Source organism: Prionailurus bengalensis, chromosome B2, assembly GCF_016509475.1.
Source record: "Prionailurus bengalensis isolate Pbe53 chromosome B2, Fcat_Pben_1.1_paternal_pri, whole genome shotgun sequence".
Lineage (NCBI taxonomy): Eukaryota > Metazoa > Chordata > Mammalia > Carnivora > Felidae > Prionailurus > Prionailurus bengalensis.
In genome coordinates this window covers 133,708,065-133,725,747 of record NC_057349.1, presented here as the reverse complement: position 1 = coordinate 133,725,747, position 17,683 = coordinate 133,708,065, and the positions used below count along the sequence as shown (strand labels likewise).

The 17,683-nt window shown below is 45.1% G+C and overlaps 1 protein-coding gene across 2 annotated transcripts in view; it reads right to left on the bottom strand.

The window, feature by feature from the left end:
- The window catches only part of SASH1 (SAM and SH3 domain containing 1), a 335,600-nt gene extending 320,439 nt beyond the window's left edge, over positions 1-15,161 (bottom strand). The window contains exon 1 of one of the 2 annotated variants that reach the window (XM_043592565.1): positions 15,010-15,161. In XM_043592565.1, coding sequence (XP_043448500.1) covers positions 15,010-15,054 — 45 coding nt within the window. In that variant the 5' untranslated portion in view covers positions 15,055-15,161. The remainder of the gene's footprint in view (positions 1-15,009) is intronic. The other variant, XM_043592562.1, reaches the window with a different exon arrangement.
- Positions 15,162-17,683: the final 2,522 nt, after the last annotated feature.

The following is a 17,683-nucleotide window of genomic DNA, read 5'->3' as shown; positions in this document are numbered from 1 at the left end:
GAGACAGAGTACCAGCAGGGGAGGGGCAGAGACAGAGAGGGAGACACGGAATCCCAAGCAGGCTCCGGGCTCCGAGCCGCCAGCACAGAGCCTGACACGGGGCTAGAACCCACGAACCGTAAGATCATGGCTTCAGCCGAAGTCGGACGCTTCACCGACTGAGTCTCCCAGGCACCCATCTTATTACTATTATTTATTATTTGCTAATCACAGTTTATTTTTACTATCAACTGTGTTTAGTCATGGATTACAGTGAAAGAGAGCAGTTTCTCAGTCCTTGATTCCCATGTCAAAGAGGAAGAAATAGGTCAAGTTTGGTAGGGATTTTATATGGAGAGACATCCCAGAAGTAAAGTAATAAACTGTCAGAAAAGATCATAGCTCCAATCCACAAAGCAGGGAAAGGCTAAGGCTTTGTCCTGCTCATATCCTGGTGCAAAGAAGTTTTAAGTCAAATTAGAGGCAATAAGAACTCCACGATGTGTTATTGTATCAGCAATGATGATTTCAGCTGCTAATAACGGAAGACCAATTCAGAATGTCTTAACCTATTGGGAGGTTGATTATTTCACAAAAAGGAGGTCCAAGTTGTCTCAGGGTTAATTTGCCTGTTCTAGTGTGCAAGGACCCTGTCCACCCCTCCCCTCCACCATCCATCCGGTCATCTTTATATATCACAGGTGAAAAATGCTGCTACAGTTTCTGGTCTCAGTTGTAGACTCAACAATGCCAGTGGGGGAAGAAAGATCTCTTTCTGTGCATCTCTTTTTGTTGGTAGGCAAATTTTTCCAAGTGTTCCTTAACAGCCGGCCCTAGGTCATGTTCCTCTTCCAAAATCAATACGTAGTGAAAGAAGTAGAATTCCATCATTGGCTTAGGTAATCAATTTGCCATCCCATTCCAAGAGTTCTAGAGAGGGTCACTGTCCAAGCTCATGGTCTCCCAGAAGAAGCAGTATACCACATGGAATAGAGGGCCCCGAGGGAGAGGAAGGAGGGGGTGGTGGGGCAGGAATGGATAGACAGTCATCTGTGTGTGTGCTATGCCAGTGAGTGCCATTACTGGGCTCCTCAAAAGTCTGTTTAAATGCAGTCATGGGGGCGCCTGGGTGGCTCAGTTGGTTAAGCGTCCGACTCTTGATTTTGGCTCAGGTCATGATCTCGTGGTTGGTGAGTTTGAGCCCCACGTCTGACTCTGCACTGATAGTGGGGAGCCTGCTTGGTATATTCTCTCTCTCCTCCTCTTCCTCCTCCTCTCTTTCTGCTCCTCCATCCATGTGTGGTTGCTCTGTCTCTCCCTCTCTCTCAAAATAAATAAATAAACTTACAAAAATATTAAAAAAAAAAAAACAAAACAAATGCAGTCGTGGGCACCTGGGGCCTCATTGGCCTGCATGAGTAAGTGCCAGGCTTTGTCCTGAATCTGATTCAATATAGTTGGTCCAAAGACTTAAACATTACGGCTTGGGGCTTGAAGCCAGCTATAGCTGCCGTTTCTAGATTTAGCACATTAATGACAAACTATTGAGCAGACTGCTTATTCTGAAGCTAAACCTTTGACCCCCAACTGACAATTGTTTTAAGTGGAAAAAAGAGAAGAATGATTGGGAAATAAGATGAAGTTAATACAGCTTGTATCTTGGTTATTCTTAGCTTTATATGACTGAAAAGTGGGGGGATCTTTGATATCTCAATCTCAGTTTTTGATATCTCAATCTCTCCATTCTATCCTTCCTCCCCTCCTCCTCCCCATGACACTCAGAAGCACATAGGATTCTCATATTCTATTCCTGCTTCTTTCTTTCACATCTCCCCCCAGAGCCTTCTTTCACTGTAGGATGTAAATATCGACTAGCTTAAGTATCATCCATTTCAATCATAAGCCAAGCTGTGTGGTGTGACAGGCCTCATGCAAAGGGAAAGAATTTTAGAACTAATCCATTCTGGGATGGATCTAGAACCCAAAAAGAATGGCCACAGTCAAAATCACACGCTGTAATGCTGCCCTGTGCCATATGGTGGCCAATAGACATATGTGGCTAAAGAGTTTACATTTAAATTAATTGAAATTAAGTGAAAGTAACAATCTCATTCCTCAGTCACAGTGGCCACTGTTCCAAATGCTCAGTAGTTACTTGTGTCCGGTGGCAGTCCAGTATTGGCAACTGCAGACAGAGTCCATTTCCGGTTCTATCGGACAGTGTCATTCTGGAGAGAAATGATGAGTCAGGATTGCGACAGCCAGCGACGTTTTTCCCGGAAGATCCAGTCTAATGGGTGGGGATGATCTGTCAATGTTTCAATTGACTTGGGGATGTCTAGTCGGTTCATTTGTTTTGAAGCAGGAACCTGGAGAGTAGCTGGATGTCAGCAGGTGGACGGGGAATACACCGAAAACCATGACCAGGGGGACACCTTTGGGTTAGGCGTTGGTCCCACCATTGACTCCACAAGGACTAGTAGAGGACAAAGGATTCTGAGGAACTCAGAATGCTAGCATTAGGTTGAACATCAACAAGCTTAAATTTTTAAAAATTGCATAATGTATTTATGTTAATTTGTATCAATGAGTACTTTCTACTTATGACAAGTGTCTCAATCGGCTTCGGCTGCTAATACCAAGTTAGCATGACTAGGTGGCTTCAACAACAGCACTTATTTTTCACAGTTCTAGAGGCTGGGAAGTCCAAGATTAAGGCGCTGGCGGATTCAGCTCCTGTGAACGCCTACTTCCCACTTTGATCACAGCCGTCTTTCCGTGGCGTCCTCACACGGAGGATACACGAAGAGCTGCCACAGAAACAAGCTTTCTTGTGCTTCTTCTTATGAGGGCACTAAGCTTATCTTGAGGGCGCTACCTTTGTTACCTAATTACCTCTCCAAGTTCCCACTACCAAATATTATCACCCTGAGGATTAGGGCTTCAACACATGAATTTTGGGGGAATGCAAACATGCTGTTCATAAGAGCAACTTTATGCCAGTGGCATAAGTGTCCTTGAAAAAATACAGTTAGGGGCGCCTGGGTGGCTCAGTCGGTTGAGCGTCCGACTTCGGCTCAGGTCACGATCTCGCGGTCCGTGAGTTCGAGCCCCGCGTCAGGCTCTGGGCTGATGGCTCAGAGCCTGGAGCCTGCTTCCGATTCTGTGTCTCCCTCTCTCTCTGCCCCTCCCCCGTTCATGCTCTGTCTCTCTCTGTCTCAAAAATAAATAAATGTTAAAAAAAATTTTTTTTTAATTAAAAAAAAAAAAGAAAAAATACAGTTATTACAATTTCAAAGAAGGTAAATTTAAAGAAAAATAGTAGGTAAAAATTTTTTTTTAATTAAAAAAAAAAGAAAAAGTACAGTTATTACAATTTCAAAGAAGGTAAATTTAAAGAAAAATAGTAGGTGAAGACTTGTATCGGGAAGAGCAAATGGTAACATTTCTAAATGTGGCTCACAAAAGACTGAACTTTGAAACACTGATCCAAGGCAAAAGGGCCTGCCCCAAAGGCCCATTTCTAGTGAGGGCCCCTTATCCATCAGTCACGCTAAGCACGGTGCCTAGGGCTTGCAGTAAGACATTTGGGATTCCAGGGAAATGTATTCATTTCTTTTCAACAAATCAGAAGAAAACAATATACTTTCAGGTCAAAGAAATGTTTTAATGGATAATATCAGTATGTGTGCCTTTTCTTCCAGCACAATTAAAAAACACAACTTTTCGTATTTTTTAATGGAGGAAGGGGCTCATAAAGATGAAAGTGCCTACAGCCCATGACAATCATAACATGACTCTGTTTCTAGGCCCACTTGGAAGGCACTCCGAGTCAATGGAACACAGAAGGGTAGTGCTGGCTCAGCAGGACAACCTGTGGGTGAGGGTAGGGTAATTGATCTCAGCAGGAGGGCATGGGGTGAAATCAGATGACAGTGGCAGCATCCCACACATGCCCACCAGCTTTGCGAGGCCTGAGCTAAGGTGCGGGTCAGCAGACAGCGTGCCCAGGACTTAGTCCAGGGCCACCAGGTACTAGGCTTAGGACAGCAGGACTGATCTCTGTTCAAGCGAAGACTAACGAGTGAGTCAGAACAGATTCTAAGAGTAGGCAGGGCTGAGCTTTCAGGGCAAAGATTTTCTGGGGACTGGGCACAGGTGAAGGTGGCCAAGTAGAAGATTTCAGTGATCTATCGGGACAATGTATTTGGACTATTTAGCATGGAAATCACGTTATTGGGCTACAGGGCAATCACATAATTGGCCTGAGTCAGGCTGATGATGATGATAAAGAAACACAGAAATGAGAAGCAGACACACACACACACACACACACACACACACGGCTACTAAACACAAGTAGTAACTTGGAAGTATTGTCAGATATTCCGTCTGGAAAAGAGAAGTTTATGAAACAATTACCCAGTGCAACCCGAAGGTAAAGGCCGGCCAAGTTAAGGCTGACTCAGAGACCTCTTGAGGAGCTCTGAGATGACAGAGGCATAGATGCCATTTCAAATCAGAGACTGTTGTTAAAGGCCAAGTACGCAGACCAATTCTGTAATATCTTGTGGTTGCTCTCTTGTTGCAAGTGAGGAGAATGACAATGATAAATCACCCTATTATAACTTGTGATCAAAGCAGCAGGTACTTAGCTACCTGACCAGGAGACACCTGAAAAAGACAAATGGCTAAGGAAGACAACGGAAACAAGTTGGAAATTAGCGATGCCTGTTGTGGGGAGAATAGGACAATGCACCCAGGCCAGAGACAGTATCCCAGTCCCATTGAACGTCCATTGATTTGGGTCACCTGACAGGCTTCTTGGAAAAAAGTCTCAATTACTAATAATATACATGAAAACACTCTGAAAGCTATGTATGACACATCACACAAACTCAGGTTATTAAATGAGACTACACTAAATATACTTTCGTCGTAGACTCAAGTTTTGGTATATTGGGTCAGGATTTTTTTAAATTTTTTAATTTTTTTGCCAAATAGTCTGGATGTTTACCACTGTGATGTGCAGAATCAGCATAAAGAATGTTTTGGCTACTCTAATGGAAAAAAAAGAAAAAGAGTGTTTTGACTTTCTAAAGCTTCCAGCTTTCGGTGGCGGGGCGACTCGGAAAGACTATGTGATGATATGGAGAACACTTGCAGATACTTCTCTATGAAATTAGGCTATTTTGTACCATTGATTGTGGTGGTTTCTACGGTGTTGTCCAGTGCCCATTCGGCAACTCACTTCCTCCTCAAACCTCAAGGGTTTCTGCTAACCACATTCAAATGGTCTGTAGAAAGTGCTACTCTACATTTTCCACTAGCTCAGAGTTGGGCCAAGTAGGCCCGAGAGGGGATCTTTAACTGCTTCAGTGCCTCCATGTGTCTGACTAACCACACATCTACAATGCAGGTCAGCAGTGGAGGAAGCCACGTGGAGAACTAGGGCAAAAACACACTGCAATCTTTTCCTGGCCGTCGTCACCAGTCAACACCAACCATGCCGAGAACCTCTGTTGCCAAGGGTTTTGGCTGATGTGCATCCACTTTCCCAACGTAGACTAGCCCCTGGGGGCACAGGTTGAGATGGGGTGGGGTAGGATGAGAGGGACAGAATGAAAGGGGATATAGAAAAATGAACTTCTGAGCTATTAATAAAGACTACACTGGATTAACGAAAAGGACCCGTATGTAGATTTCTGGTGAATAGTGATACTCTGGACAATATGTGGCATCCAATAGTTTGCCCGTTTTTACTTTAAGGAAACTCATTCTCGAAATTCTGCAGCAGCTGCTACTGTTTGGATTATGAATAGTAATCAGCCATATGGTGTGGCAGAAAGGAATCGCACATATTTTCACATGGACAAATATTATTATTCCAAAACATAAACACGTCAATATAAGTGTTCTTTCTCTTGGGAGGGATACAACCCCTGATCTCAGTTATGAGAAAATGACTCACTTTGCATGTGCGAAATTTACCTGCCAAGATTGTTATTGGAGCCTGCACCAGAGGTCTCCCCAAGTTTTTCTTTCCTTATTGGTATGAAGTCGGGGAGGGAGGAAAGAAAGAGAGAGAACAGAGAATGGAAAGATGACCCAAGGAAGGGGGCATAGGCTGTTGGGAGCTCTGCCCCCAGGATGGGAGCACCAATCCTGAACTCTCATCATGGAGGATGCTGGGGACTCGTAGAGCCAGCCATTCAGCAATGCAATCCAGAGACAAAAGAAAAGACATAGTATTTCTTTGTACAGCTCCTTTCAGCTGTACATGAGGGCTTCTTCCAGAGTACTTCTAGCTCTTCCTGTTTTTGTTTTTGTTTTTCAAATGTCTCAAGGACAACGTGTCCACCACTGAAAATTCATTCTAACAATGTATCTATGTCTTCCATTTCTTAATTTGGTCTTGTTACTTCTCTCTGCTACTTCCCTTTTTCTTTACTCTTCCTTATCCTGGAACTTCTTACATAAGCTTTCTCTCTGGAGATTCTACCCCTTTTGGTCCTGGTTGTTCAAGAAAAAGTTAAAAAAAATTTTTTTTTAATGTTTTTTTAATTTATTTTTGAGAAAGAGAGAGACAGAGCGTGAGCAGGGGAGGGGCAGAGAAAGAGCGAGACACAGAATCCAAAGCAGGCTCCAGGCTCTGAGCTGTCAGCACAGAGCCTGATGCGGGGCTCGAACTCACAAACCGCAAGATCATGACCTGAGCCGTGAGATCATGGCCTGAGCCGAAGTCAGACACTTAACTGACCGAGCCACCCAGGTGCTCCCCACCCCCCAATTTTTTTAATGTTTATTTATTTTTGAGAAAGAGACAGAGCACAAGTGGGGCAGGGGTATAGAGAGAGGGAGACACAGAATCCGAAGCAGGCTCCAGGCTCTGAGCTGTCAGCACAGAGCCCGATGCGGGCTGGAACCTATGAGGTCATTACCTGAGCTGACGTTGGATGCTTAATCAACTGAGCTACCCAGGTGCCCCAGTGCTGGTTGTTTTGTAACCAGCCCCAACTCTTCTCTCTACTTTCTCTTCCTTCCATGGCTTGGTCATGACTTCTCCTTGTCTGGTTCCCAGGCTGTGGCAGGGCCCCCTCGCCTCCCTCCTGGGGAACAGCCCACAGACTCAGGGAGGGCAGACCTTGGGGGATGTTTGCTGGGAGAGCTGGAAAGGGTGGGTTCAGCCACCAGCTCTTATGTGTTTTCGCATTTAGGTTCTTTGGCCCCATGGGTCATCTTCCTCCCCTAAGCGGAGGAAGTCACGGAAGGGAGGAAACATAGACGCGCATGGGGTGGTGACTGAGCGAGTCCTACCAGGGACACTGCCTTGCTTTGGTGATGTGAGAATCGGCCTCCATGTGGCTCAGTTTTTAGTGGGCATTCCCTCTCAGTGTGCAGTTCCCACAACTGAACAAACTAGGACTCACTAACCTCGTGGCCCTTCTCTCATGCTTTACAGTTTGGATGACAGATTATTGAAAAAAAGAGACCTCATCCAGCATTTACCTGCTGCTAGGTCACCTTATACATCAGGGCCTTCAGATCTGGGCCACCTGTTGCCAGGCCAGTGCATTCGAGTGGATGGCTCAGGGACTAAGAGAGAGCAGGGACTGGGGAGATACCCAGAGGGTACTTGCCTCCAGTCGCATTCAAAGGAACAGTTGCTGGCCCTGTATGCTCACTGCTGATGAGTCTGAAGGCTGCATTCAGCCTCGGCCCCTTGTTTGTAATCTTTGCTCAGAAACCCTTTACCCTCCTCTGCTTGGGCACCTCCCAGAGTCCTTGATTTGCTGCCCCACTCTCTGTTCTCCCTTACTCCCCACCTATGTTTGTCTGAATCCACATCCACTGGCCAAGGTCATAGCCAGTGTCACTGGTGGAACCCTTGGGGTCATGTACTCCAGCCCACTAATTGGGGGAGGGGAGGGGGCAATAGGCTTTTGCACAACCCAGAGCAGTGTCTTCTCCAGAGTAAACATTCTGGGTGACTTGACCTGTTCTTCCTATGGTAGGTCAGAGAGAGACAGAGCATGAGTGGGGGAGGGGCAGAGAGAGAGGGAGACACAGAATCAGAAGCAGGCTCCAGGCTCTGAGATGTCAGCACAGAGCCCGACGCGGGGCTCGAACCCATGAACTGCGAGATCATGACCTGAACCAAAGTCGGATGCTCAACCCACTGAGCCACCCAGGTGCCCCTTATTTTTTATATTTAGAGAGAGGTAGAGCATGAGTGGAGGAGAGGTACACAGAAAGAGCGAGAAAGAATCCCAAGAAGGCTCCTTGCTTGGTGCAGAGCCCGAGGCGGGGCTCAATCCCATGACCCTGGCTAGGATCACGACCTGAGCTGAAAACAAGAGATGGGTGCTCACCTGACTGAGCCACTCTGGTGCTCCAGCCCAGATAATCTCTTAAACTGTGTCTAAAACTAAACCTTAACTCACACAGATTATTATCACATTCGTTTTAGTGGACTATAGGGGCAATTATGAAGATTAAATTAGATAATGCCCATGAAATACCTAGTACGGTTCCAAACACTTAGTAAACATGCAAAACATGTAAAACGTTAGTTATTATTGTCATTAGTCAGTTTATTATATCAACCATATCACATTTAATCCACGTGCCCTCAGATCAAATGAACTCTTATGTATGGAAACTTCTACTGTGGACTTGTTGTCCAATACCTCTACAGAGTTTTTGTCTCTCATTTACAACGCATATATGCACGTAGTAGATAGAAACATGGAACCCGAGTCGGAAACAACAGCATCAATGCTAGGGTGGAAACATCCTCACCAATGTAAGGAATGATCTTGTTACATCAGCCAAAGGCTTCAAGGGTTTGGGGAGGGGGAAGAAAGAACCCCCACTAGGGAAAAGAAAGCAAACAGAGAGGCACCGTTCCTTTGAAGAAGATGAGAGTGATGTAGTAAAAACAGAGATCCAACATTAATCTTAAGCTTTCCTGTATTTCAGAGAGCACAAAGAATCTCTCTTTCCTTTTCATCTTCCAATTCCAAATGCCTTGCGAAATCTCCACCCATCTTCCATTTTAGTTAAATGGCTATTTTGAATGTTACTCTGCAAAAAAGTAGAAATGCCAGCCTGTGCTAGGTCTGTATTAAAATTCACCCCATAAAGAATTCTGACTTTCATTAAAATAACTACCAAAGGAGAGCCAAGAGGTTGACCTTCACGTTGTTCAAGAGCGACACCAATCACCCGGCCTTGGCACACACATGGATTTCTCGCAAGGATTTCAGCAGGTGTTTTCTGAATTGCATCCAGAATCACACTGGACAGAAACGCATCAGAGGTCGCTGAAGCCACATCAATAATGATAAGCAGGATGATCACGGCCCCCTCCCTCCCGCCCTGTGAGCCTGCGGAGATCACAGCCCGGCTGAGTCTGCGGGAGGCTGCAAGCTTCTCGCCAAGTGCCAATGTCATTTTAACATATTCAAGACGGAGACTCTAACAGTGCAGGCCAGAGGTCTAAGGAAATGAATTGAGCTTAGGAGAGGAAAGTGGATGAGAAAACACACACACGAATAGTTTTTATCAGTAAGTTTCATTTAGAAATTTGGGACATTTTCAATACGAACGCTGACAGTGTTATATCCCAACTGCCATATTTTCAAGTACACAGTTTTTGTTGTTGTTGTTGTTGTTTTAAGTAAAGAAGTTGTAACAAAGGGGAAAAGCTAATTACGAAGCATGTTACCTCTTGGAATTAGAAGTAGCAAATACAATGGAGTAAAATAAAATCACATAAACGGTCACAGTTAGGAAATACTCTCTTTTAATTTAATTTTATTTTTAGAGAAAGAGAGGGGGGTGCGAGAGGGGGAGGGGCAGAGACAATGCGAGGGAGAGAGAATCTTAAGAAGACTCCATGCTCAGTGTGGATCCCCACGAGGGCCTCGATTTCTAGACCGCGAGATCATGACATGAGCCGACAGCCAGAGTCGGAAGCTCAACTGAGCCACCCAGGTGCCCCGTGAAATACTATTATTCTAGACTTCCCCAGATTCCTGCTCTCAGGAACTCCTGTTTAGGGTCCCTTTTGGCTGATGAGAATGTTCCCCCATGCAGACCTTTGCCTTCCTCCAGTTCGTCAGTTTTCTGGTCTTATATTCAGGAAACAACTACATTCCCAAAAGGCAGAAAAAAGAGGGTCAAGGAGTCAGAGCAAAGCTCAGTTCTAATCCCTGTACTATTACCAACCCCTTGAGGCATACTGGGAAAGCTCTTCAACCTCTCTGTGCCTCAGTGTCTCTTTTCTAGACAATAAGAAATCAGTTGGGTCACAAACTCAAAACTCAAATGTCTACACGTCCTGATAAGTACTAGAACATGTAGATGAGGAGGGCAGTGCATGCCCCATCTACAGGGGATAGCAATCCTCAGCTCCAGCTGATTATTGACCTATCTTTTGATTCTTTTTTCAGGGAAACAAGTTTCTGGATTGTTATGTCAAATCTTCTAAATTTTAAACGTTGGCTCAAAGATTAAAAGAAAAAAAAACTATTAAAAATACTCTTCAGGTTAAAGAGAACATGCTCATGATCTTTTAAATTTTTTCACCTTCTATGATGCAAAATTTCCCTAGAAATCTATCTGGGATATTTCAGTCTCAATACACAACCCCTTGGTTTTTTTCACCTGTGTACTTGTTGTGATAACTTGTTTTCCCTTTCAAACTATCAGGTGAACTGTGTACCCCTTTTCTCTGTCGCTAGGAGAGATTTTAAGTCAAGCACAACTATGTATATGTATAAGGCAAAATGGACCATCTAATGCTGAAGTATAGTGTCAGGAAACCAGATATCACGGGGCAAATTGATGTTGTTCTGAATAACGCCAGAGAGGGGAGAGATGTGAGGACTAAACTCACTAGAAATAAAACTAAGACCATGAGGGAGAAAGAAGAAAGATGTTTCACGTTCAGCAAACAGCAGCTAAGAGAGAACTTAGGAAATGTACCACAATCTGAAGAACCCGGGTGTGGGAGAAGGATAGTTTTAAGGGATAGTCTGCACCATACAGGATCCCATTCATCAGTGAGTGTTTCATATTTTCCCTGAGAAATATCCTTCTTTCTCCTTATTCCACTTGTCCCCCGCTCTAATCTGGGACCGCTGGCATCTCATTCCGAACTGGCCTCTAGAATCTTCAGAACTCAATCTACCCGGACACAATCATTTTCCTTAAACACTGCTTTTATCATGCCATTCCACTGTTCCAACGCTTTCCATGGCTCCCATTGCCTACCAGGTCTCAACTTGTCTGCTTGGCCTTGAAGCTTCTTCAGGACCTGCTCAGCTTTGTCTCTCCCCGGCCCTTCACACGCGTTTCCTTTTCCAACACTCAGTCCCGTTCCACCACAAGGGCTGTTTCTGTCTCCCAGAATTTACTCAACGGTGTTCCCTTCACCTGGATGCCCATCTCTCTCCTTTTCAAATCCAACTCATCCTTCTCAGTCTATTTCCTGATGCAGCCTCCTTCGACCACCCTGACTTCAGAAGCACTATTACATTTAATGTCTGAACCGTGCACCCTGCCACTCAATTATATATGATTTTGTCCTCTAATCGTTTCATGTACATATATCGTGTCTCTCAATTATATTTTGACATTCATGAGTCAAGAGCATGTCTTCTCCCGTTGTGTTCGCTGCAGAAACAGAGTAGTACAGAGGCTCAACTCTGTGAGCACTTGCTTGGTGCTTTGTCCAGGTGAGCTCATGTGGAGAAAGAGGATGGGGGCAAGTGAGGGTTTTAGGCTTGGCGGGGGGGGGAAGATGGTTTGGGTCTTGTGGATGGTGATAAGCACCCAGGACCAGAGAATCAGTTACCACTGTCCACTTCCCCCAAATCATGCCCACTGCTGACTGCCGCCTCCTGTCCACTGCATCCTCGCATTTAGTTCATCCTTGTTGAAATTAGCCTGCGTGACTGTTGTGCTAGGTTGTGTGTTGGGCAGGGATGTGATCTACCAGCTGTCCTTGAGCACACAGCCTTGGGGATTTGCAGCTGCGCTTGGAGGCAACTCGCGAATGTGAACTTCCAGGGGCCACTGTTCTCTGGGAGAGAAGTGTTACCCAGTTGCGTCCAGCATGCAAGTGCGCCCTCTAAGCAACGCAAGCAGTCTGCAAGAGGGAAGCCACGCAAGAACGCACGCGCACTAAGAACAAAGAACAACCCGAGGACTATGGACGGAGGAACTATTTTGGTCCCCCAGGCAGAGAAGGCAGACACAGAATGTCCACCATCGTGTATGAAGTTGCCAGCTTCTGAGAGCAGAGGCTTAGAGGTCCCACTTCCACCCTGCTTACCAACCAGAGAGCGTCAAGCCCATCATTAAATCTCTATGTCTCACGATCTAGGCAGTCAAGATAACAACCTGCTGACCACAAAAGAGGTTGGGTGTGTTAATTATGATAGAAAGACACTGAAACTAAGCCAGCCTTTCAAACCTCCATCTCTTTTGATTCACTCCATCACCTGAGCAGCTCTGGATTGTAACGAATTTCAGCGCCTCCTGCCCTGGGCCGTGCCTGTGCCCGGGCGTCTCAGTTGGCAGCTACTTAATCCAACGCCCAGACTGGAAGGAGCTGACAAGAGATTGCTGAGTTGCGGCCGGCAACCCAAGGCGGTTTCTGAGGCCACTGACCTGGTGGTTAGTGGCCACCGACGTGCCAAGGGGACTGGTGACAACGTGTAGTGGCAGACACAGAGTCAGGGACCAAAGAAATTCCAAGTAGGAGAGAATTTTCAAAATGGCCGTCAGGGTAATCAAGGCTTAATAGAACAACAAGCTAGCACGAATTGGCCTAATAGCTGTTTACCTTACAATTCTCACATTCTCTCATGTGACTGGGAATCTCCTTGGGCTGGGGGCTGGGAGTGTCACAGTGGAGAGAGCCAATGCCTTCATCTCATCCCTTCGTGTACTTCCTGAGCTCGGCTTCTTTCTGGGCCCCACTGGAGCCAATCAGTCCTGTGCTACATCAGCTCTCAGTCCCTAAATGCACAGACATTCCTTTTTGCCCAGAGGGCATGCGGGGAAAAAAAAACCTCCTTTCATTTTTCCGGAGTTGGTCACAAATGAACTCCTAAAAAAACAGAGGAATTTAAAAAATCTAAATCTCACAAGAGCATAGAAATAGTTCAGTTTCCAGAACACAAGTGGTTGATATGCTTGCTAAGTAAATGATTTGAATGACTTGGATACACAAAGATCAATGTCTGAAAAGCTTGAATATTCATCTGAACATTGTGCTTTTTTCAGTGATGCCTGGGGACAGTGCAGTATAGTTTACCCTCCTTTCTCCAAAAGTATACAATAAGACTTGCCATCTCAGATTTAACACTAAAAGCTAAGACTTCAGGGATGATGCATATCCTTAATAAATAGAAGTGACGTTTTAATTTGCTCTTATAGTCAACTTCCTGCAGTAAAAAAAAAAATCACCAGGGTGCCTGGGTGGCACAGTCGGTTAAACGTCCGACTTCAGCCAGGTCACGATCTCGAGGTCCGTGAGTTCGAGCCCCGCATCAGGCTCTGGGCTGATGGCTCGGAGCCTGGAGCCTGTTTCCGATTCTGTGTCTCCCTCTCTCTCTGCCCCTCCCCCGTTCATGCTCTGTCTCTCTCTGTCCCAAAAATAAATAAAAAACGTTGAAGAAAAAAAAATTAAAAAAAATCACCTACGTTTGTGACAGAATCTTCTACTTCCAATGAAGTTCAAATTCACATTAGAAAGAGAAAACAAAATGAAAATTTATACTGTGGGACAGGACATATACTAACTGAAAAAGCATTGGGCTGGGGTTGAAGTCTGTGATCTTGTAGCCCAACTCGGGGTTGTTCAACTAGGGGAACTTCAGTTTATTCAACTTTAAAATGAGATGATCAGGGGCGCCTGGGTGGCTCAGTCGGTTGGGCGACCGACTTCGGCTCAGGTCATGATCTCGTGGTCCGTGAGTTCGAGCCCCGTGTCAGGCTCTGTGCTGAGAGCTCAGAGCCTGGAGCCTGTTTCAGATTCTGTGTCTCCCTCTCTCTGACCCTCCCCCATTCATGCTCTGTCTCTCTCTGTGTCTAAAATGAATAAACGTTAACAAAATAAATAAATAAAATGAGATGATCACCCAGGGTCACCGAGGCCGGGGAATCTGTACCATTCTCAGAGGCTTTCAGGACTTGACCAATTCATGTGAAGTAAACCCAGCAGTTCTTTGTAACATAAAGGGAAACAGCAGGTCTGAATATTCCCAGTTTAAAAATCATAAAAGTTAATTTTAGGCACCAGTATGCTCCTTTATCATGGTCTTCCAGTGATACGCTATAATTATTATATATACATTCACTTACATATGTATACATGAAATCTTTTTTTTTTTTTTTTTTTTTTTTAATTTTTTTTCAACGTTTATTTATTTTTGGGACAGAGAGAGACAGAGCATGAACGGGGGAGGGGCAGAGAGAGAGGGAGACACAGAATCGGAAACAGGCTCCAGGCTCCGAGCCATCAGCCCAGAGCCTGACGCGGGGCTCGAACTCACAGACCGCGAGATCGTGACCTGGCTGAAGTCGGACGCTTAACCGACTGCGCCACCCAGGCGCCCCTACATGAAATCTTAAAGAGGTACACTTAAAATAAAAAATGACAATGCAATATAGAGTTCCAAGAAATTCTTCATTTGTGTTAAAATCCTAGCTTGACTTCACAGTTCCTTTCTGTCAGTGAGTCGTCTTGTTTCATTAAGGTCATATCTCGTATGCCCACAAGATGTTCAGTATGGTTCACCAATAAAATTAGAAAAATGTATGCCCAAACAATCCATCCAAAGCCATTTCTCACTAATACCATTTGGTATGTAGAAGGCATGTTTCACTTTGAAATAATGAGCAAGACTACAATCTTTTGATGATAAATTCCTCTTTCATCCTAATTTTATGAAAAGCTACAAGGAAAATGCCCAGTATGATGCCCTTGATATTTAAACGCTTCATTCAACTTACCATTTGTGTGCTCCAAAACTCAGCCTCCCTTGCAAAATGCTCCATACTGGAGGGATAAATTTCTTGTTCTGCCTTGTCAAAGGGGTCACTTGGACTGCTCAAGTGACTGAGCGCAGGAAAGCAAACATTTTAGCTGAGCCACTTTCAAAATACTGACGGTTGCGTTCTCTCATAGCTGAGAGTCGTGGGAGAAATGGAATTTACATACGTTAAGGTGAGATGGGTGTGGGCATTTCCCGGGGTTATGATTCAAAACGAAGATATGTTTCATTCAAGGAGTTAATAACATAACTCCAAGAAGAAAAGTACCCCCTAGCTTTACTGCCACTTAAGACCTGACAGCTCATACTTCCATGCACAAATTCACCACGCCTTGGTCACCATGCCAAGAACAATCCTACAGTGGGTGGTGTAGGTAACTTCTGGCATTTGTCTTTCATAGAAGACTCGGGTAATTATAAATCTCCCAGCTCACTTTAAGGGGTGCACAGTAACACAAGAATGGACACCTGGAACACGAGTATAAGGTTGCAAATTCAGGGAGACAACTTTTGGCATTCTTGGGGGTGAAATTAACCAAAGCCGGCTGCGAAACGATTCATCCCTCTGTGTTGCTTGGTTAGAACAGGTAAAATTTGATTTTAGATAGCCGCACAAAGATACACATGCTTAAAATACTCTCATTTTTTTTCTTATAGGACACAGGAGAAAAAATACTTCCTTAAGATATCCTAGAGCCTTGGGTCTGTCGTTATCGTTTTGGGTCTCACTCAGACACTGAACACTGCCGTCTTCCTTAGTCCTGATTAACAGTCGCACGAAAGAAACGTATTTGTGAGTAGAGAAATCTCACACCCTACCGTTTCTGCAAGCGGAAGAAATAAGAAAAAGTGGTCCAGATAAAATCTGATAGTAGAGACCGAGGAGAATTCTGGTCTCTTCTTTCTGTGGTCTTATGACCTTTACACATTCAACACATCAGATATTTAGAGCCAATGAAGCGGCCAGAGCTTATGACAAAAAGTAAAACTCCGATACACAAACCGCGTATCCTTTAATAAACCTTCCCCTGGGTGTTCTAACGACATTTCCTTCCTCGGCCGGTTTCTAATTACACAGGGCTCAGTGAGCAGTGGCCCTTTACAGCAAAACATAGCTGTGGTCAAACAGCTGAGCGTTACCTCCGAAGCTTGGTGTGGAAAGTCACGAGCCACCATCATGTTGTTCCAACACAAAATGTACCACTTTTGTAGTTCTTCTCTTGCCCGGAGATTGTTCTCCCCCCTCCTTTTAATACGGACAGAGCTTTCTAAAAACGCTCAGTTGGACCTGGTTTTACCCAGGAAAGCAGTTATTTATATCTGGTACATTTTCTCCATTTCCTTGGTGCCCCCAATCAGGATCGACCTCGTCAGAGTAACTGCTTCAATGTCCCCAAATGACTATTTCCAAACTAAGAGACCTGGAGGAATTGAAACAAAAATTGGTCACGGAACAGTAACTAATCGGGAGGAGAAAGATGGTTCTTTTGGGGGTGGGTATGTAAGATTCCTTGCCTTCCCCCCCCCCCCCCCCCCCCCCCCCCCCGCCACCCTGGGAAGCTAGAGCAGGGCCACACATAGCATAACCACCCATGCACCCCTGCGCCACGAAAACCTGTTTTGCGGGTCTCGCCACACAGCCCAGTCCACCTCTAGCTGTGTTTGTGCCCAGGGTGAGTCATGCGAGGGTTGTGCAACTCGTCCAAGCATGTGAAACAACTATCTGATTCTGGCAGGGCGTCTTTTTTCTTCCCATTTGTGAAGTCTCGTGTTTTCTCTGGCTTACTATTCATTTCACTGAGCACGGATCGGATACACGCACGTTTACGAAATAGATAGGCTTTTGAGAAAACACACAAACCCATGACGCTAAATTAAATCATATTAAAAAAAAAATTCAGGGGCGCCTGGGTGGCGCAGTCGGTTAAGCGTCCGACTCCAGCCAGGTCACGATCTCGCGGTCCGGGGGGTCCGGGAGTTCGAGCCCCGCGTCAGGCTCTGGGCTGATGGCTCGGAGCCTGGAGCCTGTTTCCGATTCTGTGTCTCCCTCTCTCTCTGCCCCTCCCCTGTTCATGCTCTGTCTCTCTCTGTCCCCGCCCCCAAAAAAATAAATAAAAATAAAAAAAAAATTCAAGGACATCTCGACACTTAAAGGAATCCCTGGCACAACTACTCGTAGAAGGGAAAACAGCTTTTGCTTTAAGACCGCTTGCCACACGGATGTTTTGCAAGTGTGAGGTTTTACCGGTCACGTTTTCTTAAATTGAGGGACACAAATTCCGACCCTTCGGCCTGGGACTTGACTCCACTAATGTCACTGGATCACAAAACTGACGTCACAGGCAAACTCTGGTCATCGTTTTCACAGAGAGCAGTGAAGAGGGTCTTCTTAGGTCTTCATGACTTTTACTCACAAATGATTTATAAGAAGAAAAAGAGCATGCAGACTTGGTTTACATTTTCCAACAAATTAGAATTATATATATATATATATATATATATATGAAATTTATTTATTTATTTTGAGAGCGGGGAGGGGCAGAGAGAGGAGGAGAGAGAGAATCCCAAGCAGGCTCCACACTGTCAGTTCAGAGCCGGAGGCAGGGCTTGATCTCACACTTTGTGAGATCATG